Source organism: Plasmodium inui (assembly GCF_000524495.1).
Source record: "Plasmodium inui San Antonio 1 unplaced genomic scaffold supercont1.3, whole genome shotgun sequence".
Classification (NCBI taxonomy): Eukaryota; Apicomplexa; class Aconoidasida; order Haemosporida; family Plasmodiidae; genus Plasmodium; species Plasmodium inui.
The window spans coordinates 1227630-1246513 of NW_008481837.1; the positions used below are offsets into that span (position 1 = coordinate 1227630).

At 41.0% G+C, this 18884-nt stretch overlaps 4 protein-coding genes across 4 annotated transcripts; 2 read left to right on the top strand and 2 right to left on the bottom strand.

The window, feature by feature from the left end:
* Positions 1-906: 906 nt before the first annotated feature.
* On the bottom strand, positions 907-3010 carry C922_01109 (hypothetical protein; the record flags this gene model as incomplete). Its single annotated transcript, XM_008816717.1, has 7 exons — positions 907-998; positions 1188-1261; positions 1518-1611; positions 1735-1927; positions 2087-2290; positions 2712-2782; positions 2917-3010. The coding sequence occupies 7 exons, from the start codon at positions 3008-3010 to the stop codon at positions 907-909; spliced, it is 822 nt and encodes a 273-aa protein (XP_008814939.1).
* A 1973-nt stretch (positions 3011-4983) lies between these two features.
* Positions 4984-6441, bottom strand: C922_01110 (RuvB-like 2; the record flags this gene model as incomplete). Its single annotated transcript, XM_008816718.1, has 1 exon — positions 4984-6441. One exon carries the CDS (start codon positions 6439-6441, stop codon positions 4984-4986), a length of 1458 nt encoding a protein of 485 aa, XP_008814940.1.
* Positions 6442-8420: 1979 nt separating this feature from the next.
* Positions 8421-9011, top strand: C922_01111 (hypothetical protein; the record flags this gene model as incomplete). The annotated part of the gene is made up of 1 exon (XM_008816719.1): positions 8421-9011. One exon carries the CDS (start codon positions 8421-8423, stop codon positions 9009-9011), a length of 591 nt encoding a protein of 196 aa, XP_008814941.1.
* Positions 9012-11370: 2359 nt separating this feature from the next.
* Positions 11371-17592, top strand: C922_01112 (hypothetical protein; the record flags this gene model as incomplete). Its single annotated transcript, XM_008816720.1, has 1 exon — positions 11371-17592. The coding sequence occupies one exon, from the start codon at positions 11371-11373 to the stop codon at positions 17590-17592; it is 6222 nt and encodes a 2073-aa protein (XP_008814942.1).
* Positions 17593-18884: the final 1292 nt, after the last annotated feature.

Consider the following 18884-nt stretch of genomic DNA (forward strand, 5'->3'; position numbering starts at 1 on the left):
CACTAGGAATTTTTGCTCAATTCGTTCCTCTTACAACCAGGTTTTTTGTGTCGTATGCCCATTTAAAAAAATATATACCATTTCACCAGTGAAGGTTCAAACTCTTCATGCTATGTGTTGATGTAACTAAAAGGGGGTGGTGGCTTTTCCTTTCCCTACCTCTAACCATATTATGTAGTCTTAATTTATCTAATTGTTCTTTCTTTATTATGCATGCGGAGGGGCGTCGTTACTACAGACAGTTGTCTGGCGGAGTAAAAGTCAAACATCGTGCCATTCGGGGGTAGCGCACACATGGCAGCAAAGGATTTATTCACGCACGTACGTGAGTACGCATCTATGTTCATGTATATATGCATACATACCATTGGGAACGCTGCGCCTGCGAGAGGCGTCCGGGCCAGTGGACCGGACCAGTCCCATCTCAACAACATGGAATAGCCTCCCGTATGACCTCCAATTATGCACTTCAAAAATGAGAAGAAGAAAAATGAGTTTAATGCAAAATGTATCTCATGAGTACCCCTTTCCCTCTTGCCTCGTAAAAACGTATGTGCTGTTTGGAGAAGTGGATGCCCCTACTGAACATCCAGGTGCACAGGTTTTAGAACGTTGCAAGGAGCCACGGTTGGGAAGTGGGAATGAAAAAAGAAAACAAAAAGGGGGCTCATCAAAGGGAAGGTCTTCCAAGGGTAACTCCTCCAAGTAATTCATCCAAATGAGCTACCCATTCGCGACAGTTCGAATTAGGTTAAGGGGGAGACGCTAGACCATCCGCTCAAATGGTGTGAACAAGTGGAGATGAAACAGCGAGCTACAGGGAAAGTGTGTCACTTAAAAATAGTAACAACCAACACTCTGCGCAACTTCTTGCGTCTCGTCTCATTTCCTGCGTACGCCCCAATTTTATGACTGGATGCTGTCCATAATGTCCTTGTATTTGTCGAAGTTCTCTCCTTTTATTTCGAATAGAGCATTCACATTTTTCCTTCCGCAAACTGTTGGGAAGAGGAAAAGGAAGGACAAAAGGATAGAGGCGAAACGGGGAAGCAAAAAGGGGAAAGCAATAAGGGGAAAGTAATAAGGGGAAAGCAAAAAGGGGAAAGCAAAAAGGGGAAGGCAAAAAGGGGAATCAAACAGATGAAATCATAAGACAACGAGAAAAAGATTAACGCAGTGAAACTTACGCTCACACCACTTATTTATGTTGTCCCTCAGTACGCCCAATATACCAACCGTCTTGGAGCACTCATCGTCGTTTCTAATTGGAGCAAAGGGGAATAACAGGTGGCATAACTGAAACATGTCGCTACTACAAAAAGGTTTTCATAGCGAACAGGCTTGTAGCACTCATGTAGGCAAAATCCGCGCGGGTCTAAATCTACATCTTTGTTGTAGAAAGTTCCTCGCAGGGAAATGAGCAGAGCCGCATATATAGACATAAAAAAAGGGGGGCACCATTTTTCGAAGATTTTTTTTTTTTTTTTTTATAGGAAAACGCCCATTTTATGTATTACTCCAGGAGATGCATATTTTGAATGGCATCTCTAAATGCCTGAGCGGCCATCTCAATGGAAATGTTTATGTCAGTGTGCATGTCTTTGTGGAGAACTAGAAATGGGTTGAGAAAAAAAGTCGAACGATAAATTATATTAACGCAGTGCTTACTTATGCTCGTGTATTCTCCTTCACACAGGTAAGTGCACTTATATGGATGCTTGCGAAGGGGCTAACCTGTTAAACTAACGAGCAGTTCTAACATCGGCGGACTAGACGGAGGTATACTCATTCGGTTCGCATAACCTAGGGCGTAAGAATACGACTGCATGCTTCTTTCTTGAGTCTTCTTCTTTTCTTCACCTTCAAATGTGTCGGAGCAGTATCTCGTAATATCTCCAAGTAAATGCCAATAGAACATTAATATTTTCTGGAAAGAGGGATGTTGAAATGGGGGGTAGCTGCACGTGGCACATGCGAAGAGAAAATCTATGTTTATCGTTTTTTTTCTCTCTCTTTTTTATTATTTCCAGTCAGCTTCATTTTCTCCTCATTTCTATTGTTAAAAATAGTTGATTGGTAGGCTTACTTCGTTTTTCGTCATGGGAATGCATTTTGTTTTTATAATGTCATATGTGCTATTTTCTATGGATCTTATATCTTTATTTAACTTGTACTTTAGTAGCTCAGCGCAATTTTTTTCTTGGGCACTAGATTTTTCATTTGTTATGATATTTTCGAGTACGTTTTTTTCCTTTCTCCTAACGTTTAGGGCATTTTTGAAGGTGGATCCCTTAAAGGAAAAAAAAAAAAAAATAATACATCACATTGCAATGCATTATGTCAAAGAGTATGTGACTTTTCATTCATGGCCATGGCTCTCGATAAGCTGCATCTTGGCTTATTTGTGTCTATTCCCATTTTTGCGTTCATGTGAGCACTTGTGGAAAGGGAAAGAAGAATTGTGCTAATGGCAGCGACTAACTGAACACGGAGCGTTTTCACATGTAGTGGGGCTTATTTATGTGATGTGTTTTTTTTTTTTTTTTCTTTTTTTTCATGCCCCTCTATATTATAACATGTGGTTGGGAACACAACAGAACGTTGCGAAAAGAGCGATCTATGATTTATCACTTTCAATTTTCTTAAATGTACAAAGAGGTATAGAAAGTGTAGCCACAAGATGCATACAACGCTATTGAGCTCCTACTAACCATTAACACTGACTCGGAGTAATTTAAATTGTAATTTTCCACATTCACAGCGCTTATCATGGAAACCATTTCTTCATTTGGCATGGGGGGGGAGGGGAGTAAAAAAAAAAAAAGCTCTATCTAATTTGCCACACTTGTTACATATGAACAAATGGGTGTAAGGGCCGCTTTGCTATTTTAAAAGAACGCAATTCTACAGCTTAACCATCGTAGTATCCAATATGGTTTAATATTTTTAGGTAGTATATGAATTCTTCCTTATTGTTTAGCGAAACGTCGTTATCAACAGGCGGCTTCATTTTGTCTGTTGCAGAAATGTTTGGCTGTCGGTGGAGGGCCTCCACTGTTCTATTTTGTGTTTCTCAGCTTTGTTATTCTATTTTGTTCTGTTGTGCTATGTTTGTTATTCTATTTTGTTCTGTTTTTCTTTGTTCTATTTTTGGTTTCCCCTGCGGGCATTGGACTTGAGTTACAAATTCGCCCTCTTAGACGAAGCGGGAAAGACAAGGCGTTCCTCTGAACATTTCGAATAATGGACTTTGGGGGATTAAAAAATTTAAGGGTGAGGTTGGCTCGAGTGGCAAGCGTGAGGCGGAAACACTTACGAAAAGGATTATTAGAAAAGATGTACGTGCACAGAAAAGGGGCAGAGGGGTGTTGCACTCCCGTACATGCGACTCTATTTTTGGCGCAACATTTGTGAGCAAGGTTATGTGCTGGTATGTGTAGATATATATTTGTACATATATGTATATGCATATATATGTATCTGCTGGTATTATTATTGTTCCCCTTGCACAAAACAGTTAAAATGCCCCTTATCTTGGACATTCAAGCAGAAATGAGGCGAATTCTTTTGCGTTTACGTATACTTGTATAACCCTTCTACGTGTTTAACTCGTTTAAAGAAATATCCATGTCAAGAGCCCTGAAAAAATTACAACTTTATTCCGGACAGATGGAATGTTACAAAAAAGGCGTTGTGTGCAAATCTTGTTCAGAATTTTTTTCCTTTTTTAACATTTTTGTATGACTGGCAAGGTAAAAATATGTTTTTCTGACGTGAAAATGGCTTTTTAGACGGCTTTTTTTTTTTTTTTTTTTTGCATTTCTTTTTTGGCTATTTTTGTTGCATTGTTTCACTCAATGCAATTATATATTCTATTAAGTTAAGTTATGCTACGTAGTTTTTGTCTCTCTTGCCAAGGGCTTTTAAACCCATGGCTGCGAATGGTTGCAAATGAAAAAAAAGTTAAGCGGCAACAAAATTTCCAAATGGGCAAACGCAGAAATGAAGGAAAGGACGTTGTTTCGAATTTTTGTAGACGTATGCACATGAGTTTTGTTTTTCCAGTCTTTTTAATTGCGATGATGTATTTCTTTTCATTTCTGTAACATGTGAGTAGAAACTTGGGGAACTTTAATTTAAAATTGATCCATTTTTTTCTTCTTTTTTTTACACGCTTAGGTGTTCGCAAAATTGATAGTTTTTCAGACACAGGAAAAGCGCCGCCCGTCTCCCATACTGCGCCTTCAGGTGGAAGGAAAGGTAAAAAATTTCAATGGAAACGAATTGGAAAGATTTTGTGGTAAGTTTGGGCTGATGTTCGGCCAAGCATTGCTCACCTTTACACCCTTACAGAGGATGGCAATACTTTGCGCTTTAATTTGATGCCATTTTATTTTATTTTGTCTAATTTTATTTAATTTGGCTTAATTTAATTCCTTTTATGTGCCACAAACCAGCCACGTTTTTAAGTGGGCTGAATTAAAAAGTTTCGAAGAGAACGCAAAAAATGCTTAAAGAGGGGTGTTCATTTTGCTTTTTCTGTAAATATCGTAAAGACAACATGGGTGTGGCCCCAATGGGGGCGACATACACACAACGTTACTGGCGATGTGAATAACTTCGTCCAATGTGGCAGAAAAAATAAAATATAAGCTAATTGATACTTAAAAAAAGAAAAAATACGAGCTGTAAAAAAAAAAAAAGGCCTACGTCGTATTGTTGACAAATTTTTACGCGCGTTATAAATGGTGCACACAGTCATGTGAACTAAACCGCTCATTTAGACGTGTCACCATACACAAAATGCGTAAGAAACAAATGTGGGGCGTGCGCACTTTGCTCCTTTTCTCCTTTTTTTCCACCCTGGCATTACGGAAGTATCCACACGTTTGTGTGCAAATATGGAGGGAGTTACCAATATGGCTACTTCACCGGCACGCATATTTTTCCCAAAGGCAAAAGAATTCGTGGATATGTCTATATCTATGCTTCACAATCCGCACAGTCATTGGCCGACTTCTTCTCCTGTATTTCCCTCTTTTCGTCGCAGGAATCCTCCGCGTTGGCGCCCTCGTCCTCCTTGGGTAACTCCGAAAACATGAATTCATTTTGGTATTCAATTAAGTACTGCGTGCTCCTTTTGACGTCAATAAATAAGTTGTAAACCCTTCTAACATCCTGGACAGTAACTTCCGTGGCTTTCCTTTTTTTGGAAACTAAATTGGCCAGAGTGATCAGGTGCAGTGCGTATCTTAAGGACGACTCCGATGCAATTTTGCACAAAAGCTCCTTGGCATACTCATCAATTTCGACGTCTTCCTCTTCAGCTCTTTGTTCTAAAATTTTCATTATATCTTGATGCTTATACGGGTACGTAGGGATAATAAGAGTTCTATCTAACAAATCGAGGGGGATTCCATGGGGAGCTTTATAGTCCGTTCCTCTAATGTGTGTAATGCCTCTATTTGTTGCCATAATAACAATAGGAGATTGCTCACTTTCGAGGGCCCTATTCAAGTAGGAAAAACATTCGATATCTAACATATGTACTTCGTCAATAAATAAAACCCCTGGTACAATTTCCGCCTTTTCATCTTCTTGCCATTCATTAATTTTCATGTCGATATGCTCTCTAATTTCGTTTTTAATTTCTCCAGTATCTCCTGAGAATAACGCTAGAAAGCCTTGTGTCCTGCTATTTATCGCGTCAATATCGTGTAGAGTAACTGTGTGGACTACTTCCTTCCTTTTTTGTAATTCTCCTTCAGGGCACTGAACAAAATTTGTGTTTGGATCCATAGCATCGTAGTCTTTCGATCGAGCAAAGGATTTCCCAATTTTTGTAATTTTCCCTGTGCTTTTATCAATACAGATAACATCCCCTGCTGTGATATTTTCCTTCTGTAAAGCTTCAATCATTTTGTTCCCCAAATCATATAGAGTCTCCATTTCAGTTGTTTTGAGAATCATTTTGCCTACCTTCTTGTTGATATTGTTCATATCTTTTTCGTTAAATTTTTCTATTTCAATTTCTACGACTTCTCCTTCGATAACTTCCGATTCTTCTTTAACCCTAACACCAATGGATCTTCTAAAGGCTTGCGTTAATGCTTCAGTTTTACTCATTTCTAGGGAATATACTTCCGATCCTGAGATATGCGTGAAGGGCGTATCTTCCCCCAGGGCTTTTGCAATACCCATAGCGATGGCCGTTTTGCCTGTCCCTGGCTGGCCTGCTAACAGAATTGCTCTGCCACTAATTCTTCCTTCTTTGATCATGCGCAAAACTATTCCTGCAGCTTTCCGTGCGCTCATTTGTCCTATCATGCCCTCTGAGCAGTACCGGGCGTCCAGACAGTCGTTCAGCCCTAGCCCCCTAATATGGGAGTGGGCCCCAATCCTCTCAATTTTCTGAATGTCCTTCACTTCTTCAAGCTTCATCTTGGCGCGCGCGTGGGGGGTTCCGCCTACACGTGGGGGGTGGTGGTTCAGATGCGCACACGGGATGTGTACACATATCTATTTTATTTTTTCTGTGCCCCTTTCAACCCTCGGTCGCTACGAAGCAGGTTGCGAGGACGCAAAAACTGTAGCCCTTTTCCTTAGACGCGAAGGAATCTTCTTTAAGGTACCACGATTCGAAGGTATATGTATCGCCAAGGATACGCATAGTTGTGAAAATTTTCACAGATAATTAAAAATAGCGAGTCTTTGGTATGCTTACGAAAGCGTCCTTTTTACGAGATGTGTCCTCCTTCTTAGGGTTTTCCCAGTGGTATATTTCTTTGCTTCTACGGGTCAGTTGATTTCAGTTTGTGAGAAACTTCCCTTTTTTGGGGGGTCTGTTCTGTGTTCACTTTGTTGTGTCAAAAGGGGTGGGGAATGAATTCCGTCCTATTTTTTGAATCAAGGGTGTACTTTTTTTTTCTTTCTTCCCTTTTTCCTTTTTTTTACATTTATGTATTTTCTAAGGTTTATTTTGACTTGGCGTACGTTTTAATAGTGTTCGCGGGCGTAACCGCGTATTATATGTATGCCTATTTTTGTATTTTATGAAGAAAACGCCATCGGCACGGTTAGCATATTTTCCTCCTCGGAATGGATGTTCACACGAGCGCTCTGTTTTTCAAAAGTTGCTTTCAATTCTGTGTTTTTTTTTTTTTTTTTTTTTATCTTTCACCGCGTCACAATTTGGCCAAAAAATTCAGCGCTATGGGATAAGTGATATCGATACGAGAGGGATTTTTCTTTTTTCCATTTGGAAATAACATTAGCGTGTGGATATTACGATTACGTGGCTTGCAATTCATATTACATACTACTAACCACTTATCTTAATTTTTTCTTTTTTTTTTCTCCTTGTTCGCATCCCTCTTTTGGGTGAAATAGAGAAGGTTTCGCTATGCATAAATGCTCCAATGATGTTTTCCGTTTGAGAAAATAAGATTTTCGTTTTTTTGTAAAATTCAGAGTGTCAAAATCCTTCTGGGGGTGGATTTATAACCAGCACCATAGTGCCATTTGCCATATCGTCATTTTGTTATTTTTTTCCGTTATCCCGGACGGCGCGCAAAAGGGAATAACGTAGCACACTCCAGCGATAAGGATTTAGCGAGCCACGTACCTACCTACGCGGAAATGCGCCTGCATCCGTACTCACCATATTCCGGCATAGAGCTGCTGCATTTGCTTTGAGCAGGTTTACCGTTTGCACGAATTGCCAGCCATTGTTATATAGTTAAATGACCGCGAACACACATATGGGATGGTCACGGGAGAAGAGGAAAAACCGGCGCATCGTATGAAGGAATTATTTCCAAGCACGCCCGTACGTATTTACACACATATCTTTACATGTGTATGTCCCCCATTTGTGGATCTTCCTGCGAAAGGCCGAAGTTGGAAGCCACATTGCGTAAACCAAGGAAGACGATCATATTCAAATTAAAATATATGACCAAATAGTTTTTAAGTAAAAAGGCATAAACATAACGGCGAAAAAGTATAGGACGCAAAATAAGCAAAGTCTCACGCAGAATTGTTGTTAAATAATTTGCGCGTTTGTAGCAGTTTGATTGGAGGGCCATCTCGCCGTTGATTCACCGCTGGCGCTTTTTCATTTTTCCCCTTTTTTGTGTTTGCACATTGGAAAAAAAAAAGAAGAAGGAAAAAAAGAAAAAAACGTTAAAAACCTTAAAAACGTTAAAAACCTTAAAAACGTTAAAAAGGTGTCACCTTTCTGTACTGTGTTCCATTTGGCAAAGCGAAAAAGGAGAAAGTTATCCATCTTTGCAGCAGTCGTTTAAGCAAAGTTACGCGCTTCTTTTAGTGTGTAATCTTTTTGCACAATTCGTTCGCGCCAAGTAGACTATTTTCCCGCTTGGTACATATATGTGCAGAGTTTTTTTCGAACGAAGAAGATGGATGATACTGTAAGGAAGACCGACATTTTCATCATCATCGGAATTGCGATTGCGTGTGGAGTTTTTTCCGAATTTTTAAGTTGGGTATTCGTTTACAGAAATGAGAAGTTTATAAAGTTGAACGAAGAATTGAAAATATTGTATGAAAAAGTTCAGAAGGAGAAAGAAGATGGGTTGCTAAGCAAGATTGATGGGAACAGCAGCAACAGTAACAATAAAAAAAAAGGGAAAAAAAAAGCCACAACGGAAGAAATATATGCTGAGAAAACCAAAACAATGGCAACGCTGAAGACTAAGTCGAATGTAATAACGGGATTAATTTTTATGTCCATGATGCCGTTGCTTTTTAGCTTATTTGAAGGACTCACAATTGCCATTTTGCCGTTTAAGCCAATTTTCCCCTTTACCTTACTAACGCACACGGGATTACAAGAAAAAAACTTGTACCATTGCTCATCGACCTTTATTTATACCCTAACGTTGATGCTGACAAGACAGAACATTCAGAAGTATTTCGGATACGCACCACCGTCGGGAATGTTTGGCGATTTTAAGATGCCGGACGAGCAGGCTGATATGTGGAAATAGGGGCAACAAATGCACGGGAAGAAAAAAAATGCGAGAAGCGCATAATTTTTTTTTTTTTTTTGCCACATGTGCGATTTTTATTTGTTTATTTAGTTTTCCACAGGGGTGTAGTTCGCACATAGCTATCTGCGCATGTGCGCGTTGCATTTTTTACTTACGCCCACAATTGTGTGGAAATTATTTGGCATTTCCACGGTGCATATTTTTGCGTGGACTTCTTTTTACCATGTGTTTTTGTTTAGTCGCGCGTCCTCCCAACGGGAACTCTTTTTTAGTTAATGGCCTGACACAATTCTTTTAGGAGTGTTTTTTTTTTATGTGAGTCATTTTGGCGAAGAATGGGAACTTCCAAAGGATGATCAGCTAAATGGGTCTAACAAAATTTGGAGTTCGGTTTACCCACCTTACAAAACATACTTTTGAAGTATTCATATGCAGCAGCGGTGGAAATGTTCCCAGGTTCACAAGCCGTCAAATTATGGGCAATTAAAGCGTATATTGCGCGGGTGAGTTTTTTTTTTTTTATTTTCTTTTTTTAATTCTATATGATGCACATTATTTCGCCACTGGGGATTCTGCAAAAAGTTAATTTTTAAAAAGGGGATACAAGGTGAGGTGCGTCCCTGCCACTGATAAGATGTTCCTAAAATGTCCTTATGATCACAAATGAGAAGGGAGTGTAGGTAAAATCTACTACTTTACATTGGGCATGTGCTAGGCACGAAAGGATTGATAAGTGCTCGGTAGATTTGCGGGGTATGGTTTTTCAGTTTCTTAAGGTCCCCGCTTGTGCCCCGTACTCGGATGTACTTTTTTTGCCGTACTATTTTGCTGCGCTATTTTGCTGTACCATTTTGTTGCACCATTTTGCCCCCCTTTTTAGGAGGGTACTTTTTTTTTGTGTTTTTTGCCCCTTGATCTACATAAAAGGGGAAACGCGGGAAAAGACGTGAAAGCATACGATTTTACGACACTGTTGGTTACGTAGATTATGAAAGGGAAAATGTAGATACGGAGCCATGCCCCAGTGATAATCCAAATAAGCAAAGGTTCACAAAAACAAACAGCGGCCTGCCCCGCTGCCGATTGTTCTAACTTTTTTAAAATTTACACCTTGCTGCGTGGTGTTATATATTATGTATGTACTTGTGCGTTCCCTGGCCATCGAATATTTCCATTCTGTGTTGGCCAAACGAATGTTACGTTTTAGCAGCATGGTAGGAATTTGCTTTGTGCAATTCTTACACTTTCTCCTGCGTTTACGCTGCGTAAACGCTGTTTTTTGTTTCCTTGCATTTTTTTTTCTTTTTTTTCGCATATTTTGCCAGTCAGCCAACTGTGTCAGTTCATCACTTTGCCACTTCACCACTGGACCCCCTGTTTCAATTAAAAATAATTTAATCTTTACTGCCAGTTTAATTCACAACTTTACACGTCACAAGTATATCCTTCAGTGGTAATTTTTTTTTTTTCCCAAATTCTCAATTTTTGTATAGTATATTTTGCTTCTCATCTTTTTGAAGTTTAACATTTTTCTGTTTATACCGATTTGTGAAGAATGAACATCATTTTGTACAATTAAAAAAACTTGTTTCATTAAAATTTTGAAGGAAAAAAATGATTTGTGTCATTTGGTCACCTGTTCATTTTTCCATAATTTTTTTCCCCATTGCACTTATGTGATGTTAATTACAAATGTAGCATTTTCCTAGACTATATGCTTAGCCATACCCATACGCGTATGCAAAAGTGGCGAATTGTACGCACGTGAATATACACGTATGTATAACATGAACGTATGTACGTAAATATAACATCCACGTAAGAATGTTTTCGTATGTATGTGCCCCTTTTGTGCGCACAAACTAGGCAAAAATAGACGTGCATAAACACGCGAGTTCATTTTTGCAACATGGTTTATGCCAATTTGGAAGGCAGGTGAAAAAAAAAAAAAAAAAGGCCGTCAAATGTATATATCTTTGGTACGTGTACCATGTTGTCCAGATACTTTTAACGAAGAGTGCAAATGTACGTACGTTTTTACTTCCATGCATTGTATGGATTTACGTATGCGCATCCGTGGGAAATTAAATTCGTTCCACAGTTGTCCGTAGATACTGTTGCCGAGGCTATTTTGTTCTCCGCGTTCGTTTGCGCATGTCTTTGTCTGCCCTTTTCTGCTTCCACTTCCGCTTCCATTCAAGATTGCACTTCCGCTTACACTTCCACTTCTTCCTTTCTTTTGAGGATAAGCTCCATTAAAGCGGCCTGGGGGACACCTCTCGCACAGCAGAGTGCTTCCAAAGCGTACCACTCCATCTGACTGGACAGTTGAAATGAGAAAATTCTATATAATGATATGGGGTGTAAATTTAGTAAGGTGAAAAATGAAAGAAGGAAAAAAGAAAATCAAGAAGACACAGTCAACAGCGACGCCAACAACGATGTGTTGAAGATATGTAGGAAGGCGAAGGGAAAGCCCAACACGTATAGGAGTGAGAAAAGGGATAGTTGTAAAGATAGACGGAACGGTGTGTCCAGCAATGCATCCGCTATAAGGTGGGTCGCCAGTAGTGATCCTGAAAATGAAAAGAGGGACTGTGACTACGTCTACCCGCGTGATGGTAGTAAGGATGTTTTCCCCTCAATGGGCTACAAAGATAGAGAGAGGAAAAAAAACGAACGGGTGGAAAAAGGAATGGGAAACGAGAGGAATAATGAACAAGACAGCAGATTTGAAGCGCACCGGGGAGATGGCAACATGCGAAAGGGAAAAATGAGAAGATCGCCCAAAGGGGCCAAAATGAGAGGGAACCAAATTTCACGGATCGAAAACAACATTGATAACAACTCCTTTACGGGAATAATAAAAACGATCAATAATACAATAATAAGGACAGAGTCCACAGCGCGAGACGGAAAAGAAAAGGGAGAGTCTCCATCCCCTGTGGAGAAGAAAACCCTGTTTAAAAAAAAAAAAATTAAATTTTTGTACAAAACGAGGGAAGGTAAAATATGCACCAAGGAAGGGCAAAATGAAGATCCATATGTTCCTCTGAATGAATCCATGGTGGCACAGGGGAAGAGAAAAAAAACAAAGGAAAGCTACAACTGCCTGGGTAGCAAAAAAAAAGAAGAACAGCTAATGAGGGCTATCAAAAAGAATAAAGAACAGTTACTCTACTATCACGATTTTAAAAGTATGATTTTGAGAAAAAACACCTTCCTGCATATTTATGAATTTTACAAATTTAATTCAAACGTGTTTAATTTGTTTTCCCTAATGCCAAGCCACCTGTCGGAGAATGTTCATGCATCCAAAATTCTGTTTGAGAGCTCCCTGATAGGGAATTATATAATACTGCCATGGATTGAGAATGACCCCGACATAAAGAACAATTCGTATGTCAAACATGTGAAACTTTTTTCGGGAAAGAAAAAGAAGATCGAGAGGGATGGCGCAGAGGACCCGCGTGGCAAGGAAGTCAACTTCTGTGGATTCTTCAACAACAATTATGACCACAGGGGGGATGGCAGCAGGGGGAGCGGCGGAAACGGTGAGAACGGCAAAGAGGGCCGCAACCGCAGAAGTCGTCTTAACAATCGCAACGACAATGCCGGTGCGGAGAAAAAGACAAACAGGAGTGAAGACGAGCACACGCAGAACGGCAACGCACTCCACGATAAACACACATCGAAAAATACTTCTAGACCTGTTTTAAAGAAAAAACTACGATTGTGCAATAGAAACACAGAGAGGGAGAAAAAGTACGTTAGTAACAGAAACTTCAGCATGGATAACTTATTTAAGCTGCACCTTAGGAAGACCTCTACCGCACCTGCCAAGAAGCGGAGGCATACGAAAGAAGTTGTTGGTATGCCAAACGGGGGAGCAAAAAGGGGTGCTATTAATGAGAAAGAGGCGCAAGGTAGAAAAGTTGCCACGAATCGAGAGAAGCCAAAGAAAATTGAGGCTGCCGACGAAGGGAAGAGAGCATCGTTAAAGGGCAGGGAAAGAAAAAGAGATCAAACGAAAAAGCAAAATGGTGTAACCTTGCAAGCGGAAAATTCGATCTCGTTAGGGAACAAAACTATGGCTCAAAAAGATGCGGCAAATTGCGCCACAAAATACGTGAGAAACCGCTCCATAAATAGGGTTGCAATGCGGAACGGACAGAAGGGCAAAGACGAAGGACCCATTCGACATAACGCCAAAGGCATGGAAAATAAACAGACGGATAAAGAAAAGAGGAATCATAATAATCCGCTCAGTGCCCAAATGACAAGCACGAGTAACAACCATGAGGAATCCATAGGACATGGAGAAAGGGAAGCGCTTGTGAGAAGGGAGGCAAAGAGAAAAAGCGAAACGAAAAAAAAATATAACTCTCAGGAGGAGGAGAAGAAGAAGGGAGAGAATTCCACACATGTGAAGAGGGGGGAAAAGGGAGAATCCGGCCTGCATTCCGATCTGCACTCCAATTTGCAGTCCGTTTTTCCAAACAACGTAACAGTAGCGATGAATGGAAGAAACATCGAATCGAGAGTAGACACGGAGAAGGAAGGGAACAGGAAGAAAAAAGAAACGGATGGAAAGAAATGCAACAAGAATGCAGTTCGAATTAGCATGGCAGAAAATCAAATGAACGGAATAGATCGCCACGTGGGAAAAAAAGGAGCAAAGGAAGAAGGAAACCCCAGGAGTAGCAATAATGATAGAGGACCCCACGATGGGGGGCACACCCTCAGGAGAGAAGAAAAAGAGAATTACACGGCACATGGAAACGAGAGCAACACAAATTGCAACGAAAAAGTGATGAGACGAGTTAAGAGACAAGTAGAATGTCATGAGATGCTTTACCATGGCATGCCCCTTGGAAGCAGGAATCAAAGTAGTAAAGATGGGAGGGGCGTACAGATGGAGGATCCTAAGTCAAGATACAAACTGGGTAGCGATAATAACACAAAAAATGACAAAGTTGAATCCGAAAAAAGAACACATCTGATTAGCAACAAATTAGGAGAGCGAGAATATCTCAGGGAAGAAAAAATGACACAAGAGATTTGCGAACATAAGTATGGACTAAATGAAAGTTCGATAAAGAAAAATTATCTCATATGCAGAAAGTGTCACAAGAAGAGATGCATATATCATTACGTGAATTCTTTTAAGCTGTACGGATGGGTAGATTACAAATGGACCGATCCTGATGGGTACTTAGAATTAAGTGTAAGACAGAAGAAAAAATTCGATTGCTGGAAAAGACTCTCCGAATTGTATAGCAACCCTATTGTTATGTCAACAGATTTGTATAATAGTTGTATAAGGCAAGGATTTGTGGCTGATTGTTCCTTTTTATCTTCTTTAACTGTTCTGATTGAATATGAGAGAAAGCACAAAGTTCCCGTTCTCTCAAATATCATTTCTCCCTGCACAGCTAACTATGTCCATGTAAATAAGACTTGGCCAATTTTCAATCCATGTGGAATGTATATCTGTCGATTGCACTGTAATGGAATTCAAAGAAAAATCATCATCGATGATTATGTGCCTGTGAAGAGTAACAATTCTTTGCTAGTTGCTTATTCGAATAATCAGAAAGAGCTTTGGGTTACTCTGCTTGAGAAAGCCTTTGTCAAACTGATGGGTGGTTCCTACTCCATGTATGGGTCCAACCCTGGCTCTGATTTGTATTACTTGACTGGTTGGATCCCTGTGACCATTTCGTTGAAGTCGAAGATAAGTAACTTTCCTCCGTCGCTCGATCGCCTCACGGCGCACACCGCGGTGAATCAGGTCTCCGCTTCATCTTTGGATGCTTGTGATGGCTCCCTGGTGTGGAAGCACCCCCCGAGGGAGAAGCCCAAAGGTCGATGTGTTGTACGAGGCGCGACGGGCTGGGAAACTCACCCACTTCGAAGATGTGTGAAAAAGGAGGAGAGAAAAAATGTGATAAATCGGAAGCGCAGTCTATACAACGGCGTTGGAGACGGCCAGAATAGAGCGACACGCTGTGCAGGTGGTCAAGTATATTTGAGAAGGGGGAGGACTCACCCGCCGTACGACTTCCCCGTGGGAGCCAATTTAAGCATCCACAGATTGGGCACAAATAGGAACTGCCACCCAGCGCGTGCTGATTGGTCAAAGTGGGGAAAGCTGAAGGTGTATTGGACCCTGCGCCATTTGTATGCAACGGAGAAGCGAAAGGAGGAACGGTGGCATGGGAAGGAAAAATCGTCCAACACAGAGCAACGGCCCCAGTGCACCGTTAAAAGGGTAAGCGGTGCTAGTGGAACGGCGGCCAAGGAGACACAACGGAAGAGGACCCCGATGGAGGGAAATCATCCCCCGCGTGGCCCCTTCCCGAGGAGCAAGAAAATCACACGCTGCGTAGCGAACAGAGATGGTGTAAAGGACCCACCGAAGGGAGCCATCCCTGACTGGGAAGTTAAAATAAGACATGAGAACCAATTTCTGTGCGAACCAGTGAGTAACATGGATCTGTCTTCTTATGTGTGCGGGTCTATCGATCAGTACAGCTATTTAAATCAGAAAGAGGAGAGGTCCGTTTTGATGGACGACGAGTATGAAGAATATGATGAGAAGTGGGACATCATATGGAATAATATTTACGACGGAATAAAAAGAGGGAAATGTGTAGTCTGTTTGGGTACCCTAGAATTAAAGGACGCTGCCCCGTCAGGGTTGGACTATCCAGAAGGGGTTTCCCTCTCAACTGGAATTGTAACGAGGCACGCTTACTCCATTTTGAACATCGAAACGTATAAGGGGGATAAACTACTGTACATAAAGAACCCGTGGGGATGCATCCGGTGGAAGGGGAAGTACTCTCATCATGACGAGACGACGTGGACAAAGGAAGTGCAAAAGAAGTTAAACTATTCTATTGAGAAAGCGAAAGGGAAAGACGATGGTTGTTTTTGGATCCCCTGGAAAGATGTCGTGAAATATTTTTCGCACATATATATTTGCTGGAATAGTGTTATCTTCCCATACCAGTTTGAAATTCACACCAAATGGGAAAACAGCACGTATTTGAATAACTCCATTTTGCAAGACGACACGCATCTGGTGGCTTACAACCCTCAGTTTGCTCTACACGTGAATGTGAAGAAACAAGATTTGTCCGAAGATGGTTTACGCTATATAGGGAAGAATCCCATAGAAATATGGATTCTTCTGTCGAAACACGTGAGGGAGAGGAAAGGAGACGCTTCGCAGAAGTACCTGGCGTTGCATATCCATTCAGGAAGGGACCGAATTATTTGTCCCTTGTTTCCGATTAAGCAAGGAATATACTCCAATGGTGAATGTACCTTCACCAAATTGGTCATCGGAGGTGAAGATGAATGTATCAATAACTACCTTGTGGAAAAGAGCTCCTCGAAGAGGAAGGACCCTTCTGATGAACCCCAGGGTGGTAATGCAGATAATACGGCCGGAGGACCCCCGCACAGCAATAATAATGACAGCGTAAACGTAAACTCCTCGGGAGAGAATCAGCAGGAGATTTTAAGAATCGTCGATTTTGTCCTAATCGTCTCGCAGTACTCACAGAAAGAAGAATTTAACTTTACGCTGAAGGTATTTAGTCACACGCATCTGTCCATATATGAGTTACCACCAATGCTACCAAAGAATTACGCGTCTCTTTATTTCAAAGGACAGTGGACAAGTAAATCTGCAGGAGGGTGCTCCAACAATTTGTGGTCATACTTCAGAAACCCACACATACGTTTCTACGTCCCGGAAGATTCCACATTTTGTATTTTTCTCGAGTGCTCACAAGAACATTCCGTTAATTTGAGAATATTCAAAGGTATCACATCATCCCCGAGGAGTTTAAAAAAAGGAGAAATTATATCCAGTGGGGCATACAAAGCTGGTTGCTGCTACATTGAATGTACGCTGGAGAGTGGGATTTATTGCCTCATTCCTTCTTTATATAGAGCCAACGTTACAGGAGATTATCAAATATGCATTCATTACCCTAAGTCCAAGCAGAAGCCACTCCTTCATTTTATTCCCTACTCTTATGTCGTTCCTCCGCTTCCCTTTTTTAAATACAAACTAGAACATTTATATTCTTTAAAAAATTATTCAGTCATTTTGTTTCACTCCTTATCCGTCACTCTGCTTTCACTTAGAGTTACGTTCTTTCAACATATGAATATTAAGGGAATTCCCTTCGTCAATATTTACAAGCTTGTTGGGAGTACAGATTCCTATGTGGACGATTTGGAGGCTGGAAATGTTATGAAGAATAATTTATTCAATTCGCACATTTCGCATAACAGATATGTGTACAAGATTGTTCAGAAATGCAACATCCATGGTGGACCGGGCTATGACATCCTGCCCCTTTCTACTTGTGCCTACGATTATTATATTAAGTTCAATTCTGTGTTGATTCCGCTGGTACAGCTGGAGAATGAACATACTTCGTACTTACTGCTCATCACGACGAATATAAAGGAGGACATTCTTTATAACCACCAGGTTCACTTTGTCTCAGAGAAGCAGCTTTCCGTGGACACATGTTACCCGGTGCAGTCCTAAGACGGGCGGCGTAGTGCTACAAGAGGAGTGTGGAGCGGAAGGAGGAGCTTCTCATCCGCAGAGGCCACTTCGTCGAGTCCTCATTGCGCAGAAGAAGGTGCGTAAGCCGTACCGCAGTTAAAAAAGGCTCTAATTGCAGAGAGAAGGGCATAATTTTGGAATTCCCCCAAAGGAGGAGAAACTTAAAACGAATGAGTTGTCCCGCTTTGCATGTAAACCAAGGGTGCGTCGCCACGGAGTTGCGAAATTTGAGCACTCGGGTGAATAATTTTTCCGATCCTCGCTTTCCGTTTTTGTAATAGCCGCCATGCAGAGAGGCTGTGTTGCTTCACCGCCGTTTGCGCGCGGGAAGCGCAAATGTGCCTCCATAGGTTTGCGCTACATACGTTTACGCCTCCATAGAGTTACATGGATTCTTCCCATGTGGGCACATTTTTACGGGCGTGCAGGTGACACAGCTTTTCTCCGTTGGGCCAGTTGGGAAAATTCCTTGCCGGGGAGAATTCGCCCTCGACGAAATTGCATCCCCCGCCGGTTGCATTTAAAAAAATTATTTTTTTTTAAGTGTTTATAATTTAGCCTAGTTTGTCCATTTTTGCCTTCCCCCGGCGTTTCCGTCATATAACCCCTCCGCTTCCTATTTATATGTACGTATACGTGTGTGTGTACTTCTACGCGTCTATATTTGTGTGTAATTGTAATTATACTTTGCAGCTGTGTGTGTGCGTCCCCTCCCACGCGCGCATATGCATTTCAGTTTCTTCTTCCTAATTAACAGTTTTCACCCACCCCCCGAGATGACGAAGCGAACAAGCGAAGGAAGGAATGCCACCGTGGTGTGGTGATCAGCTTTCCCGCCGTTCTATTGCCCCACCAGGGGGTATAGCTTCAATTTTGTTTCATTATGTAAAATTTTGAGTTTTCCGTTTGTTTTCTCATAATTTGTAAAACAATTAGGAGCCATCTTAAATAAAAACGTTTAATCTTCATTTATGTTAGTAGCTTAGTGGGTCGTGTGCTGGAACGGAGAGTTACCTTTGCGGGATGGGAATACAAAGGGTGGAAACAAATGGGCGCCATTGGGATGCCCAAACAAATCATAAAATGGAATGCGATTTTTGCGAAAGTGGGAAAAAACAGTCAATATGGAAAAAAATAAATTTCACGAAAAAAAGAAAAAAATATAGAGCGGCTGAAGCGGAACAACAATCGCCAGTGTTACACACGTTGGAGGGAGAAAAATAACATCTGTGAGGGTTACTGTGAGGAATAATTTCTACTTGTGAGAAAGT